The sequence below is a fragment of the Gobio gobio genome, assembly GCF_949357685.1.
Source record: "Gobio gobio genome assembly, chromosome: 11".
NCBI lineage: Eukaryota > Metazoa > Chordata > Actinopteri > Cypriniformes > Gobionidae > Gobio > Gobio gobio.
Genome location: NC_137104.1, coordinates 55,175,470 through 55,188,549, shown reverse-complemented (window position 1 = coordinate 55,188,549; position 13,080 = coordinate 55,175,470). Strand labels below are relative to the sequence as shown.

The following is a 13,080-nucleotide window of genomic DNA, read 5'->3' as shown; positions in this document are numbered from 1 at the left end:
TTTTTTAGAGAATGATTATTTCCTTTCACCTGTGACCATTATAGTGTTCAGGATTCCTCCTGCTTCATCCAGGACTCTATAAGCTCCAGCATCACTTGCTGTGAAGTTGCTAATGGTCAGGCGGCGTTTGTTGTCTCTCAGTCGTTTGTCCAGGACACCCTTTCCTCTCTTCCACACCTCCTTCCCCTGAACGCCTGTCCCAGTAGAATAGACGACTCTCTCAGCGCCACGTGGACGCTCATCAAACCTCAGCTCTTTGCCTTCATGTCCTGTCAAATTAACTGAAGATGAATGAAACAAGAGAATAATTGTGAAATGTTGATGGGTACTAAATGAAAGCAACAAAAAGATCAAATCAATATTTAAAATCAGTTTTGAGCTTACCATTGACAGTGACACTGTAATAGCATTTGGGAATTAGATCACCGTTGTCAAGATTACGTAAAGTGTAGTTTCCAGCATCAGTGGTCTTCAGGTCTTGAATGATGATGTCACATTGAAAACTCCTGTGCACCCGGCCCTCGTACAGCTTGTGTGGTTTAACACCATAAACTATTAAGTGCCCAGATGTGAGGAGAACGGATACATTTGCGGTGCAGGAACATGGCAGGGTAATGATGCCACCCTTTGGTCCTTCTACAGTTAGAGAAGCAGCAGCTAAAAACAAAAACAGTGTTGAGATTGATATTAAACCACATCAGTATCAATATTGTAATGTCACGATCCAATTTACAAATCATTTCTCTTTACATTACACACACACACACACACTCACCAGGCAAACACAACAACAGGAGAGTCCCGAGGCACCTGATTAAAACAGAAAAACACACAGTGGTTAAATGCTACTCAAATCTCACCTAAAGTACAGAATATTGTGCAGAATGTAGAACTCGAGTCAGAACAAAAACTCATAACTCAGTCTCTTAACACGATCTGCCCCCTTACAACACGTTACACAGATAAACGTGAACGCAGGTGGAAGCTTGTATTGTCATGCACATTAAAACCAATTATTATAGTCATTCTAATTGAGGCCAACAGTTTCATCATTCACAGAGCTCAGCTACAGATCTGTTGAGTTTCTCCCTTGATGCGAGTTTCCAACCCACAGAAACAAATGAAGGGCAAAGCATAAAGACATGGGCCCTATTTCACAGATCTGAGCCCACGGCGCAGGAGCTCTTAGGGCAGGGGTGTCCAAACTTTTTAAAAAGGGGGCCAGATTCAATGTTGTGGACATACCCGGGGGCCGGTCCCTTTTCTATTATATATAAATATAAATAAATGACATGTTTTGTTTCTTGGAAACGACAGATTTGACAAAAGCTTGAGCTGACAGTAGAGCAGCTTGAGATAGGACACAGGAAATGTATAGATATTTAACAATATCTGTAAAACTTTCATCAATCACAAAGTTTTAATGGGTAAAATTTAAATATTATTACAGAGTTAGAACTCTATTCTTATTTAAATTTCATAAGTGCTCTATTTAGATCACCACAGGTAAAACCACACTACAAAAAAATACTTTTCTTAATTGGTATTTCTGTCTTTTTTACAGTCCAAATATAAAAAAATTCTTAAATCAAGATGCTAAGGAAAATTACTTTTTTTTTCTTGATACCTGGGAAAAAAAAAATCAAAATGAATTGAGTTTTTGCTTGAAACAAACTAAATTATCTGCCAATGGATTAGAAAAATAATCTTCCTTAAAGATTCCAAACAGAAACATTATTTTTCTTTCCCCATTGGCAGATATATTTGCTTGTTTTAACCAAAAACTCTTCAATTTCATTTTATTTTCCAGAAAATAAGAAAAAATATCTAATGTCATTTAACTCATCTCGTAAATGCATCTTAATTTAATCATTTTTAGATATATTTATACTAGAAACCAGACAAAAATACTAAATGACAGCATTTTTTGCAGTGCACACATGGCAAAAAGTAAAAATTAAAAAAAAATTATATTTCTAGAATGGCTTTATGGTATTTAGTCTATAAACATAAATACAAGTGCACCAAACTGCAAGTTTATGACAAAAATAGTCTGCAATTTGGCCTTTATTACTCATTTAATACATGTCTACATTACAAATGAAATAAAATTAGATATTAACCTACATTTCTGACAAATTACCAGTTACGGTTAGTGTTACCACAGTAAATCCATGATAAATGTTGGTGAATTGTTGTTTGAGAAGTATTTGAACTGAATCGGCTCAGCTGATTTGCTCGTTAGTGTTGTTAATTAAGTCAGCGCTGTTTAACTGGATTTAAATTAAATCACATCACAGAGAGATTCAGTACCGGAGACCTCGGTGCAGAACTCAAACGCTTCTCATTGGCTGTTTAGTGGTCATGTGATCGAGACGCTCAGCAGGTAAACACATTTGTTCAGAGTCAGAGCTTGTAAGTTGCGCAGAGCACAAGCAGCGCTGTTTCGTTCCGCTTTGGCCGCTGTTTCCCTGGCCTAAAATCTAGTACATCGTGAAACTGCACGATTTGTAAATTATGCGTGGCGGGCCACAAAATATATATTTTAATAGACAAGCTGCGGGCCTATTTTAGATGAAAATGGTCTCAGAACGACAATATTATCGTTTATCGCAATAATTTCTTGGCCAATTTATCGTCCAGCAAAATGTGTTATCGTGACAGGCCTAGCCACAGCCGATGTCCAACACACCTAACGAGAAATCATCAGCTGCATGTTCACACAAAGCATGACAACATGAAAGCACACAGCCAGAGGAAAACCACCAGCCACATGCTTCACAACACAAGACAAAACATGATAAAGTTTTAAATATGGATATTTTTCTTACACAAACGCATCAATTTGCTTCAGAAGGCCTTTATTAACACCCCAGAGCCGTGTGGAGCAGTTATATGAAGGACAGATGCACTTTTTATGGACTTCAAAAACAGAGCAACTATTAATGACGAATGAAGAAGAATGTCATACACACCTAGGATAACTTGAGGGTGAGTAAATTATGGGCTAATTTTATTTTTGGGTGAACCATCCCTTTAAACAACACAAAAATACTGCGATATTGACTTTAGAGCAGGCAGTGGGGGTTCTAGACTACGGTAACTGGGGGGGCCAGGCAGGGGCCACACGTTAACATTTATCTGAACCAGTAGTTAAATAGGTAGTTCACCTAAAAATTAAAATCCTATCACCATTTACTCACCCCCAAGTCATTGCAAATATGACTCATGTTGAACAGAAGAAGCACTGAAAGGGTTTGGTTACCGACATTCTCACTAATGCAGGATTTTGGACAAACATGAGGGTGAGTTACATTCTTAAGTGTTTTATTTTCTTTTTGGGTAAACTTTTCCGGATTATTGAAAGTCATTTATATTTGGCCATGTACTGTATATCACTCTGCAATCTCTACACGTGAGATTTATTTGACAAGTAATCTTGTATTGTATTGTAATAATGAGCAGTGATGACATAACACTTTTAATACCTAAGCACTAGGGCTGTAATCTCACAGTCGATTATTAGTCGATATGTTCTGGCTCGACCAAAATTCTGATTGGTCGATTTTTTTGCCGCATTCATTTCATTTGGTGGAAAGCACTAATTGCTAATGGGGTGTTTTCAGAGCAGCCCTGTTTCACAGGAAGTCTGTCTTCAGGACACACCCCTTGTTTTCACTTCTTTTGGATTAGCCCAACCCACTGGAGAAGAGAGAGACTGAAGTAACTTTAGGCTACTTTGCTGTATTTATTTATTTAATTGTGAGAGCGGTTTCCTAGTCAGTCTCTTCTACCATGTCAACAAAGACATCGGCAGTGTGGCATTTTATTAAAATAGAAAAAGGGAAAAAAGTCAAATGCTAATTTTTGCAAGCAACAGTTTGCATATCACAGCTTGACGACAAACATGTCATATCAGCTAAAGACGCTAACTTGTCTGCGTTAGGCTGCCCTGCCTGTTTTGAGTAGGCTATATGAACATATCAGAACTGCCATATTTCAATTTCATATTTCACCACAGATATGTGCACTTTATTTCGTTTCTGCTCTTGATCTGGCTTGTTTAATAAATATTCCTTTTTTATTAAAGTGGACGTGCCTTTTGTGTTTAAGAGTAAAAGCTTTAAGCTAATAGTCTATCCGTGTCTCAGCCGCGAAGCTGAGCTGAACTCATGTTCACAGAGCGGCTGAAATGATACTGTCTGTCAGTTATTATAATACATATGACAAAAACAATTGTAAATTATGTTGCATATTCCTCAACAGTTCTTGTGGTGATATCTAGTTGACAATAGTACTATATTTTGGGAAATCATAGGCTGTGATATTGCGCAGGTGCACGTGATGCAGCGCTGTCAGAGCCGACTAATATAGCCTACTAGCTTTTTATGTTTATTTTTAATTAATTTAGACAGACACCGAGGCTACCAAATACTGCGCACAGTGCGCAGCTCATTCATTTAACGTTTTTTTTTCTAACCTCATTTTCAGTCGAAAGTTTCAGGACTTCAGTCGACAAAGATTTTCTTTGGTTGATTACAGCCCTACTAGGCACTTTCCTGCATCTGTAAACTTGACGCTATATTACACAAATCAAATTGATAACAAATGTAAAATAAATTCTGCTGCATAATCTTACAGATGGGCCTAAAGGAAATCAACTTTACTGTATCTGTAATATGATCATGAATGCTCAATTTATAAAAGCAAAACTAAAGCATTTATTGGACATGTTTACATTTTGTAGGATCAGAACAAATCCTCCTGGCTCTTCAACTACACAATTACTGTCACCAAAACCCTTGAACAGCATTGAAGAACTTCAGTTCTGACTGGTTTGCAGTTGTTGACACAGAATCTGATCAGAGAGAGTTGAAAGATACACACCAGAGGTTGTTCAGTGTCCAGCACGTCCACCATCTCTCCTCGTTTCTGGAGCATTTCCTCTGTTTGTCTTTCCTTTTACCTCGACTGACTCTTTGGTGCGGCCCCATGACAGATCTCCGATCTTCTGCTCCCAATCATACAGCCTGTGAATACACAGCACAAATATGGAATATTTCCCTTAATCTTTCTCATCGAAGGCTTCTAAATATAAGATGGGTTGTTGTAGTTTTTTATGGTTTGATTACCCACATTAATATTTGTTTTGCCGTATGTCTGTTCTAGAGCCATGTTACAGCTTTTAAATAAAGCTCTAATTGGGGAGAACTGATAAAAACAACTTTCTTTTTTTTGTCTATATCACACTACAGAGAGATGATGCAAGACCCCTTACAGCCGTCTGGATGTACATTATCCATCCCATAATGCCATGAAGTCTAGTTATCCATTTATACTATTTTTAATTCATTCAAATGCTAGAATGATAGAGATATTAAAGTGAAGTTGTGGTAAAAATGCACCCAAACGCGAAAAAGAAAAGCAGAGGAATGAAAACAAACTCAAAGTAAAGGTATGTTCTGACCGCTATTCATAACACATTGTTTATTGTTTTAATATATGTGAGATACCTATGATCACAGACAGACTTGAGGCACATACGAGAGGACATTTTGGCTACGTTCAGCGTTTATGTGCTATAGATGATATAATGCTGTTTTTTCTTCACTTATGGTGAATTATTTAACTTTTAGGCAGAGATGTGCTGGAGGTAACATTTACACCGGAAGTGCCACTGCAGACACATATATTATAGCAAACACACTCATTACAACAGTAGGCGAAAGTACAGAATGCCTTACTATTTTTACTGAGAAGGAGATTCCGAAACGTTGTTTATCAAGCGTTGTTTAACTAGCTTTAAGTTAAACACTTCCTTGTAGTCGCAGACTGGGGTCAAGCCATCCGCCACTCCGAAATACACAGTCAATCTATCCGCCACTCCGAAATACACAGTCAATCTATCCGCCACTCCGAAATACACAGTCAATCTATCCGCCACTCCGAAATACACAGTCAATCTATCCGCCACTCCGAAATACACAGTCAATCTATCCGCCACTCCGAAATACACAGTCAATCTATCCGCCACTCCGAAATACACAGTCAATCTATCCGCCACTCCGAAATACACAGTCAATCTATCCGCCACTCCGAAATACACAGTCAATCTATCCGCCACTCCGAAATACACAGTCAATCTATCCGCCACGTTATTTTGGGGTGCGCGCATACCTTGGCTGTTACGGTAGGACCGTCAGAGAACTGATATGGAAACAAGTGATCTTCCGGTGAACACGAATACATTAATTTATTCAGTCCGACAGTCTGATTAAATAAAACAAATATTTTACCTGTAACTGTATGATGCCGAATTCCAAAATAAAAGTCTACCTGAATAATAATAAAAAAAAAACAACAGGCACAAATAATTAAATATAAATAAACATTTCACAACCCAGTTTCACCAGTAAAAGATGGTACACACCTCAAAGCCTGTCACTGTATGATGCCTAATTTCAAAATAAAAGTCTGCCTGAATAAAAAAAAAAAACAGACCTAAATATAAATCAATAAATAAACATTTCACAACCCAATTTCACCTGAAAATCATAGTACACCTCACAGCCTGTCACTATATGATGCCGAATTACAAACTAAAAGTCTGCATGTGTAAAAAAGGACCTAAATAAATACACATTTTACAACCCAATTTCACCTGAAAATTATAGTACACTTCGCAGCCTGTCACTGTATGATACCGAATTACAAAGTAAAAGTCCTCAAACACACAGTTTATACATTCAGAAACCCATAAAAAGAAAAGTCCTAGTTTCCACAGACTAATTTCACTGCAAATGGAGAGTACACCTTCTCACAGTGTCATCTACACCGTTTCAGGACAGTCTGATGTGGAATTACAGAATAAGAGCCACCCAAAATCCATATTTGCGCTGTTTGTATGTACATGAAGTAACCCAAAAAAAGAAAAGTCCTAGTTTCCACAGACTAATTTCACTGCAGATGGAGAGTACACCCTCTCACAGTGTCAACTACACCGTTTCAGGACAGTCTGATGTGGAATTACAAAATAAGAGCCACCCAAAATTCATATTTGCGCTGTTTTGTATTGACATTAAGTAACCCTTAAAAAAGAAAAGTCCTAGTTTCCACAGACGAATTTCACTGCAGATGGAGAGTACACCTTCTCACAGTGTCAACTACACCGTTTCAGGACAGTCTGATGTGGAATTACAGAAAAAGAGCCACCCAAAATCCATATTTGCACTGTTTTGAATGTACATGAAGTAACCCATAAAAACAGAAAAGTCCTAGTTTCCACAGACCAATTACACTGCAGATGGAGAGTACACCTTCTCACAGTGTCAACTACACAGTTTCAGGACAGTCTGATGTGGAATTACAAAATAAGAGCCACCCAAAATTCATATTTGCGCTGTTTTGTAATGACATTAAGTAACCCTTAAAAAAAAAAGTCCTAGTTTCCACAGACTAATTTCACTGCAGATGGAGAGTACACCTTCTCACAGTGTCAACTACACCGTTTCAGGACAGTCTGATGTGGAATTACAGAATAAGAGCCCACCAAAATCCATATTTGCGCTGTTTTGTATGTACATGAAGTAACCCAAAAAAAGAAAAGTCCTAGTTCTCTTACGAGATTTTCTCTCGTATTGCGTAAGTTCCTTACGCTACGGGAAAGTATTCTTTCTTCGAGATTTCTGAAAAACCCAAAATTATCCTTAATTTTGTAACATTGTCAACGCAGTGCGGCAGCCTGGCAGACCATAGCAGGCTATTCCAGCGTGCTATTGGCTGCTCTGCTGGCAACTGCAGCAGCCTATCGGTGAGCCCGCGTGACGTGGCGACCAATGAGGGCGCTTCGCGCCCACCTGGCTTCATTTGCCTACAGGTGGGGCGTGGCCACGTGTATATAAGCAGGGCTCACGATGTGCATATTCGATTTTCTTTTCTTCAGCGAAGCCCTTCGCATCGCTGGATCTGGAACCCGCCGCCGTGACCGCGCAGACAAGCAAGCAGAGGACAGCGCCTGAGGAAGCCGGCAGCATCGCGCCACCTTCAGCCATCCGTGCCTGCTCTGCTATCCGGCAGCCCATATCCTTTACGCTCAAGTGTTGTCGCCGCTGCGTCACACTTTTCACAAAAAGAGCCGAGCGTTTGATGCAAAATGTCTCGTTCCACCTGCGGCTCGTGTCACGCGCAGCTCAGCTCCGGGGACCGCCATGTGATCTGCGCTCTCTGCCTGGGCCGTGATCACGCCGCCGCCGCACTTCTCGCCGGCGGATGCCAGGAGTGCGAAGAACTGACGATGTCGACCCTGCGGGCTCGACTCGTCCTGTTCGACGATGATATCCCTCCAGTCCCTGCTACGCCGCGCAGAAAGAAGCGCCGCTCGCAGCGGACTCCGGAGTTCGCCGAGAGAAGCTCGCCGGAACCTTTCCCGCCCGCTTCACTCTCGCCTTCCCCGCCCCCACCCCAGGCCGCCATTTCTGTTGCCTTCTCCGGGGATGAGGCGGATGCGGCCGCGGAACGCGCCGACAGCTGCTCCATCATGGCTTCCGACAGCGAGGACTGGTCTTCCGCGACCTCTTCAGTCCGGGGCTCCGGACGCTCTCGAGCGGGTGAGGACGCCGAACTTTTGCGCCTTCTCACCCGGGCTGTCGAGCAGCTAGGCCTCGAATGGGCCCCACCCAAGGTGGCAGCGCCGAACCGACTTGACGGATGCTTCCTAAACAGTCGCCGCCATGCGCCCACCTCCAGGACTGCACCCTTTCTGCCAGAGCTTCACGAGGAGCTCGCAAAGTCCTGGAACGCGCCATTCTCCGCGAGGGTCTCGTCTCAGGCTTCTTCGACGCTCTCACAAGTTGACGGTGCGGCTGAGAAAGGCTACAACGCTATCCCTCCGGTGGAAGAGGCGGTCGCAGCGCACCTTTGCCCGCCTTCCGGTTGGCGCTCAAAGGCTGCCCTCCCGTCTAAGGCCTGCAGAGTGACGTCATCGCTGATCGGCCGCGCTTTCGCTGCCTCCGGTCAAGCTGCGTCTGCTCTGCACTCTATGGCCGTGCTGCAAATCCTCCAAGCTAATCTCCTCCGCGACCTGGACGAGAAAAGCTGTGACGCTGAGTTAATCACGGATTTGCGAAGCGCGAAGGATCTCTCCCTTCGCGCCACCAAGACCGCAGCACAGGCCCTCGGACGCTCTATGGCCTCCCTCACGGTAGCTGAGCGCCACCTCTGGCTCACGCTCGCGGACATGCGAGAAACAGAGCGCGCGGCCTTCCTAAATGCCCCGCTCTCTCCGTCTGGGCTCTTCGGACCAGCGGTCAAGGGGATCGTCGACCGTTTCTCCGAAGTGCAGAAAACGACGCAGGCCATGAACCTTTTCCTGCCTCGACGCCCCGGCGCTAGCAATAGCTCCGTTGCTCGCCGTCCTCGTGACCAGCCAGCAACGAGCTCCGCGCAGCGCCCAGCGCGGCCCCCTTCGTCTCAGCGAAGACCATGCGGCCGCCCCAGATCGCGCTCTTCCAGCCGTGGTAAGCCGCCTCCACCTCGGGGCCCCCGGCCTAGGATCGCGCTGAAGCCCGAGCCTCCAAAGTCCTCCTAGCAAGAGGCGAGAAACGACGGTTAAGTCCCGCCACGGCCGGACCACCGTCAAAACTCTCTTTCCTGTCAGCCCCCACCACTGTGGCTGCTGAAGATGGATTTCACGCAGCCAACGAGCCGGCAAAAACGCCTTCTCGCCTGTCAATAACTGCCGTTTTTACGGCGAACCAGAGAAATCACAAAAGTTGCATTATTTCTGGTTGCACGGCTCACGCCGTATGTGTTTCAAATGCAGTAAATGTGCCCACTTTTCTGTGTTCACCCCTGCACACAAGCACTATAAACCCCGTGTCCCCCACTCACATAAAGCGGCCACCGGCCGCTCGAGTGCTAGAGTTAGGTCACGTGTCCGCTTGTTTGCGTCCACGACTAACCACCACACGCGCTGTCACACAGCCACTCTTAACCGGTCATGTTCCACGCGTAAGAGTTGTGCCCGCTCAAACGCGCTCACACATTTTCGCGAACATTATGCCTCAGGCGCCACGCGCCGCGCCACACACCATTTGTTTTCCGCCCAGGGTGGCCGGAGCGATGAGTGTAGGGCCGCACACAAGCCACTCCCCGCTCGAAGCGGCAGAGATGCAGTGTGTAGGGCGCAGCACAGAGAGCGCAGAGAGCGCGCGCACTGCGCCCGCCCCTCCTATACAGGCCGTCAAACCCGCGAAGCGCGGCGTTTCGAGCCCGGAGGCCGTTCTATCCCGTGTGGCGCACGCGAGAGCGTGGGAAGCCATTCCAGGTGTATCAGAATGGGTGCTGAAAACAGTGAAGCACGGCTACACTCTGCAGTTCGCTCGCCGCCCTTCGCGCTTCTGTGCGCGTACAGAGACGAGAGTGAGCGAGGAAGTAGCACATCTACTTCGAGCAGAAATAGCCACGCTGCTGTGCAAAGGGGCTATAGAACCGGTTCCCCATTCTATGAGCGAGTCAGGCTTTTACAGCCGGTATTTTCTCGTGCCAAAAAGGGATGGGTCGCTCAGACCGATTCTGGATCTGAGGCGTCTGAACAAAGCTCTTATGAAAAGATCGTTCAAGATGCTCACGACCAAGCAGATCCTCGCGCATATTCGCCCGAGAGACTGGCTAATCTCCCTAGATTTGAAAGATGCATATTTTCAAATCAAGATAACGCCGCGTCACAGGCCATTCTTACGATTCGCCTTCGACGGCCAGGCTTATCAATACACCGTCCTTCCGTTCGGCCTGTCACTAGCACCCCGTACATTTACGAAGTGCATGGACGCGGCCCTCGTTCCTCTGAGAAATCGAGGGATGCGAGTATTGAACTATCTGGACGATTGGCCCATCCTGGCGCAGTCGGAGGCCGAGCTCCTCGCCCACAGGGCAATGCTGCTCAGCCATCTGGACAGCCTAGGGCTCACGGTCAATTGGACCAAGAGCTCATTAGTGCCCACGCAATCAACCTCATTTCTGGGTTTGAATCTGGACACTGTGGCAACGTCAGCCCGCCTGTCACCCCAACGCGCGCGCCAAGTTCGGCGCATGGCTGCGTACTTCCGGCCGGGCAAAATCGCACCTCTCAAGCTTTTTCAGAGGATGCTGGGACGTATGGCCTCAGCTGCAGCTGTGCTCCAGCTGGGCTTAATGCGCATGCGCCCGCTGCAATGCTGGTTAAACGCCCGAGTGCCTCACAGAGCCTGGGCGTCCGGAGGCTTCAGGATCAGAGTGACTCAGAGCTGTGTTTCAGCCTAGAGCCCTGGTTAGTAGCCGACTGGTACCAGAGGGGAGTGACGATGGGAGCCATCTCACACCGCAAGGTCATCTCGACGGACGCCTCCACCACGGGTTGGGGCGCCGTTTTCGAGGGCAGATCAGCCTCGGGCCTTTGGTCGAGCGAGGAAAAACTCCTACACATAAACTGTTTGGAGATGATAGCGGTAGAGAACGCGCTCAGGCAGTTTCTCCCGCTTATACGAGGACACCACGTGTTAGTCCGGTCGGACAATACCACAGTGGTGTCCTACGTGAACCGGCAGGGCGGTGTCAAGTCCAGATGTCTGGGCAATCTGACAGAACGCCTGCTCGTGTGGGCACACAGCTCGCTGCGCTCGCTGAGAGCTGCGCACGTGCCGGGCCACCTCAATGTGGGCCCGGACAAGCTGTCCAGGGGCCTCATTCTCCCAGGAGAATGGTCCCTGCACCCCCAGACAGTCCAGCTGGTATGGCGCCTGTTCGGCAGAGCGGAGCTCGACCTCTTTGCAACAAAAGAGAACGCCCGCTGCCCGACGTTTCTGTCCAAAAGCGAGGATGCGCTGTCCCAAACTTGGCCCAGCCTCCCGCTGTATGCTTTCCCGCCGATTTCCCTATTGCCCCAGGTCATAGCGAAAATCAGGGAAACGCGCCGCCCGGTGCTCCTTATAGCACCGCGCTGGGAGAACCAGATTTGGTACCCAGAGCTGGTGAAGCTGTCGCACTCACCCCCCTGGCCAGTTCCGCTGAGAGCAGACCTTCTCTCTCAAGCAGGAGGGTCAGTTTGGCATCCCCATCCAGAGCGATGGTCTCTGCATGTATGGGTGACCAACGGATACCCGTTGACCTGCCCGAAGGGGTTATGAACACGATTTCACACTCTAGAGCCCCCTCGACGAGGCGGTTATATAGTTCTAAGTGGTCGGTGTTCACTAAGTGGTGTGTTTCCAAGGGATTGGACCCACAGCAATGTGGGGTCCAGCGGGTGCTCTCCTTCCTCCAAGAGCTTTTGGAATTGGGCAGGTCCCCTTCCACGCTCAAAGTGTATGTGGCGGCTATAGCAGCGTTCGCTCAGACGACGCTAGGTAGCACGCTAGGAAGGAACGAGCTCATCATCCGTTTCCTCAGAGGAGCCAGACGGATGAATCCCCCGCGGCCCCCGTCGGTTCCTATATGGGATCTGGCCTTGGTCCTAGAGGCCCTGAAGGCTCATCCCTTTGAACCGCTCGAGACTGTGGAACCAAGGTTCCTTTCGCTAAAAACCGCGTTTCTGATAGCTCTGGCTTCAGTGAAACGCATGGGGGATCTACACGCGCTCTCAGTGAGCCCGACGTGTATGGAGTTCGGTCCTAATGACTCTAAGGTCATTCTCAGACCGAGGCATGGTTATGTCCCCAAAGCGATCGGCACTCCCTTCAGGGCGCAGATTATCTCCCTCTCGGCTCTGCCAGCATCCGATGAGGGGGACGGTGGCAATATCCTCTGCCCTGTCAGGGCATTGAGGGTTTATGTCACACGCTCCGCCGCCTTCAGGCGTTCTGAGCAGCTATTTGTTTCATTTGGTGGGCGCACTAAGGGTCTCGCCTCCTCGAAACAGACCCTGTCCAGGTGGATAGTGGACGCGATTGCAACTGCATACGCTTCCAAACACCTGCAGTGCCCGCTAGGTGTCAGAGCACACTCCACCAGAGGCATGGCCTCTTCGTGGGCTTGGGCCAGAGGGATTTCCATCCACGATATCTGTATGGCGGCAGGCTGGGCCTCCCCGTCTACGTTCGTGAGATT

General features: G+C 46.7%; 1 protein-coding gene across 3 annotated transcripts in view; it reads right to left on the bottom strand.

Annotated features, from left to right (window-relative positions):
• Window positions 1-6,450, bottom strand: part of LOC307133806 (uncharacterized protein) — a 29,795-nt gene extending 23,345 nt beyond the window's left edge. The window contains exons 1-6 of one of the 3 annotated variants that reach the window (XM_079829093.1): window positions 6,155-6,169; window positions 5,745-5,973; window positions 4,888-5,030; window positions 776-810; window positions 385-657; window positions 30-281 (exon numbers count right to left, since the gene is read on the bottom strand). In XM_079829093.1, coding sequence (XP_079685219.1) covers window positions 30-281; window positions 385-657; window positions 776-810; window positions 4,888-4,994 — 667 coding nt within the window. In that variant the 5' untranslated portion in view covers window positions 4,995-5,030; window positions 5,745-5,973; window positions 6,155-6,169. Of the gene's footprint in view, window positions 1-29; window positions 282-384; window positions 658-775; window positions 811-4,887; window positions 5,031-5,744; window positions 6,185-6,296 lie in introns of those variants that run through there. The other 2 variants (XM_079829094.1, XM_079829092.1) reach the window with 2 other exon arrangements.
• Window positions 6,451-13,080: the final 6,630 nt, after the last annotated feature.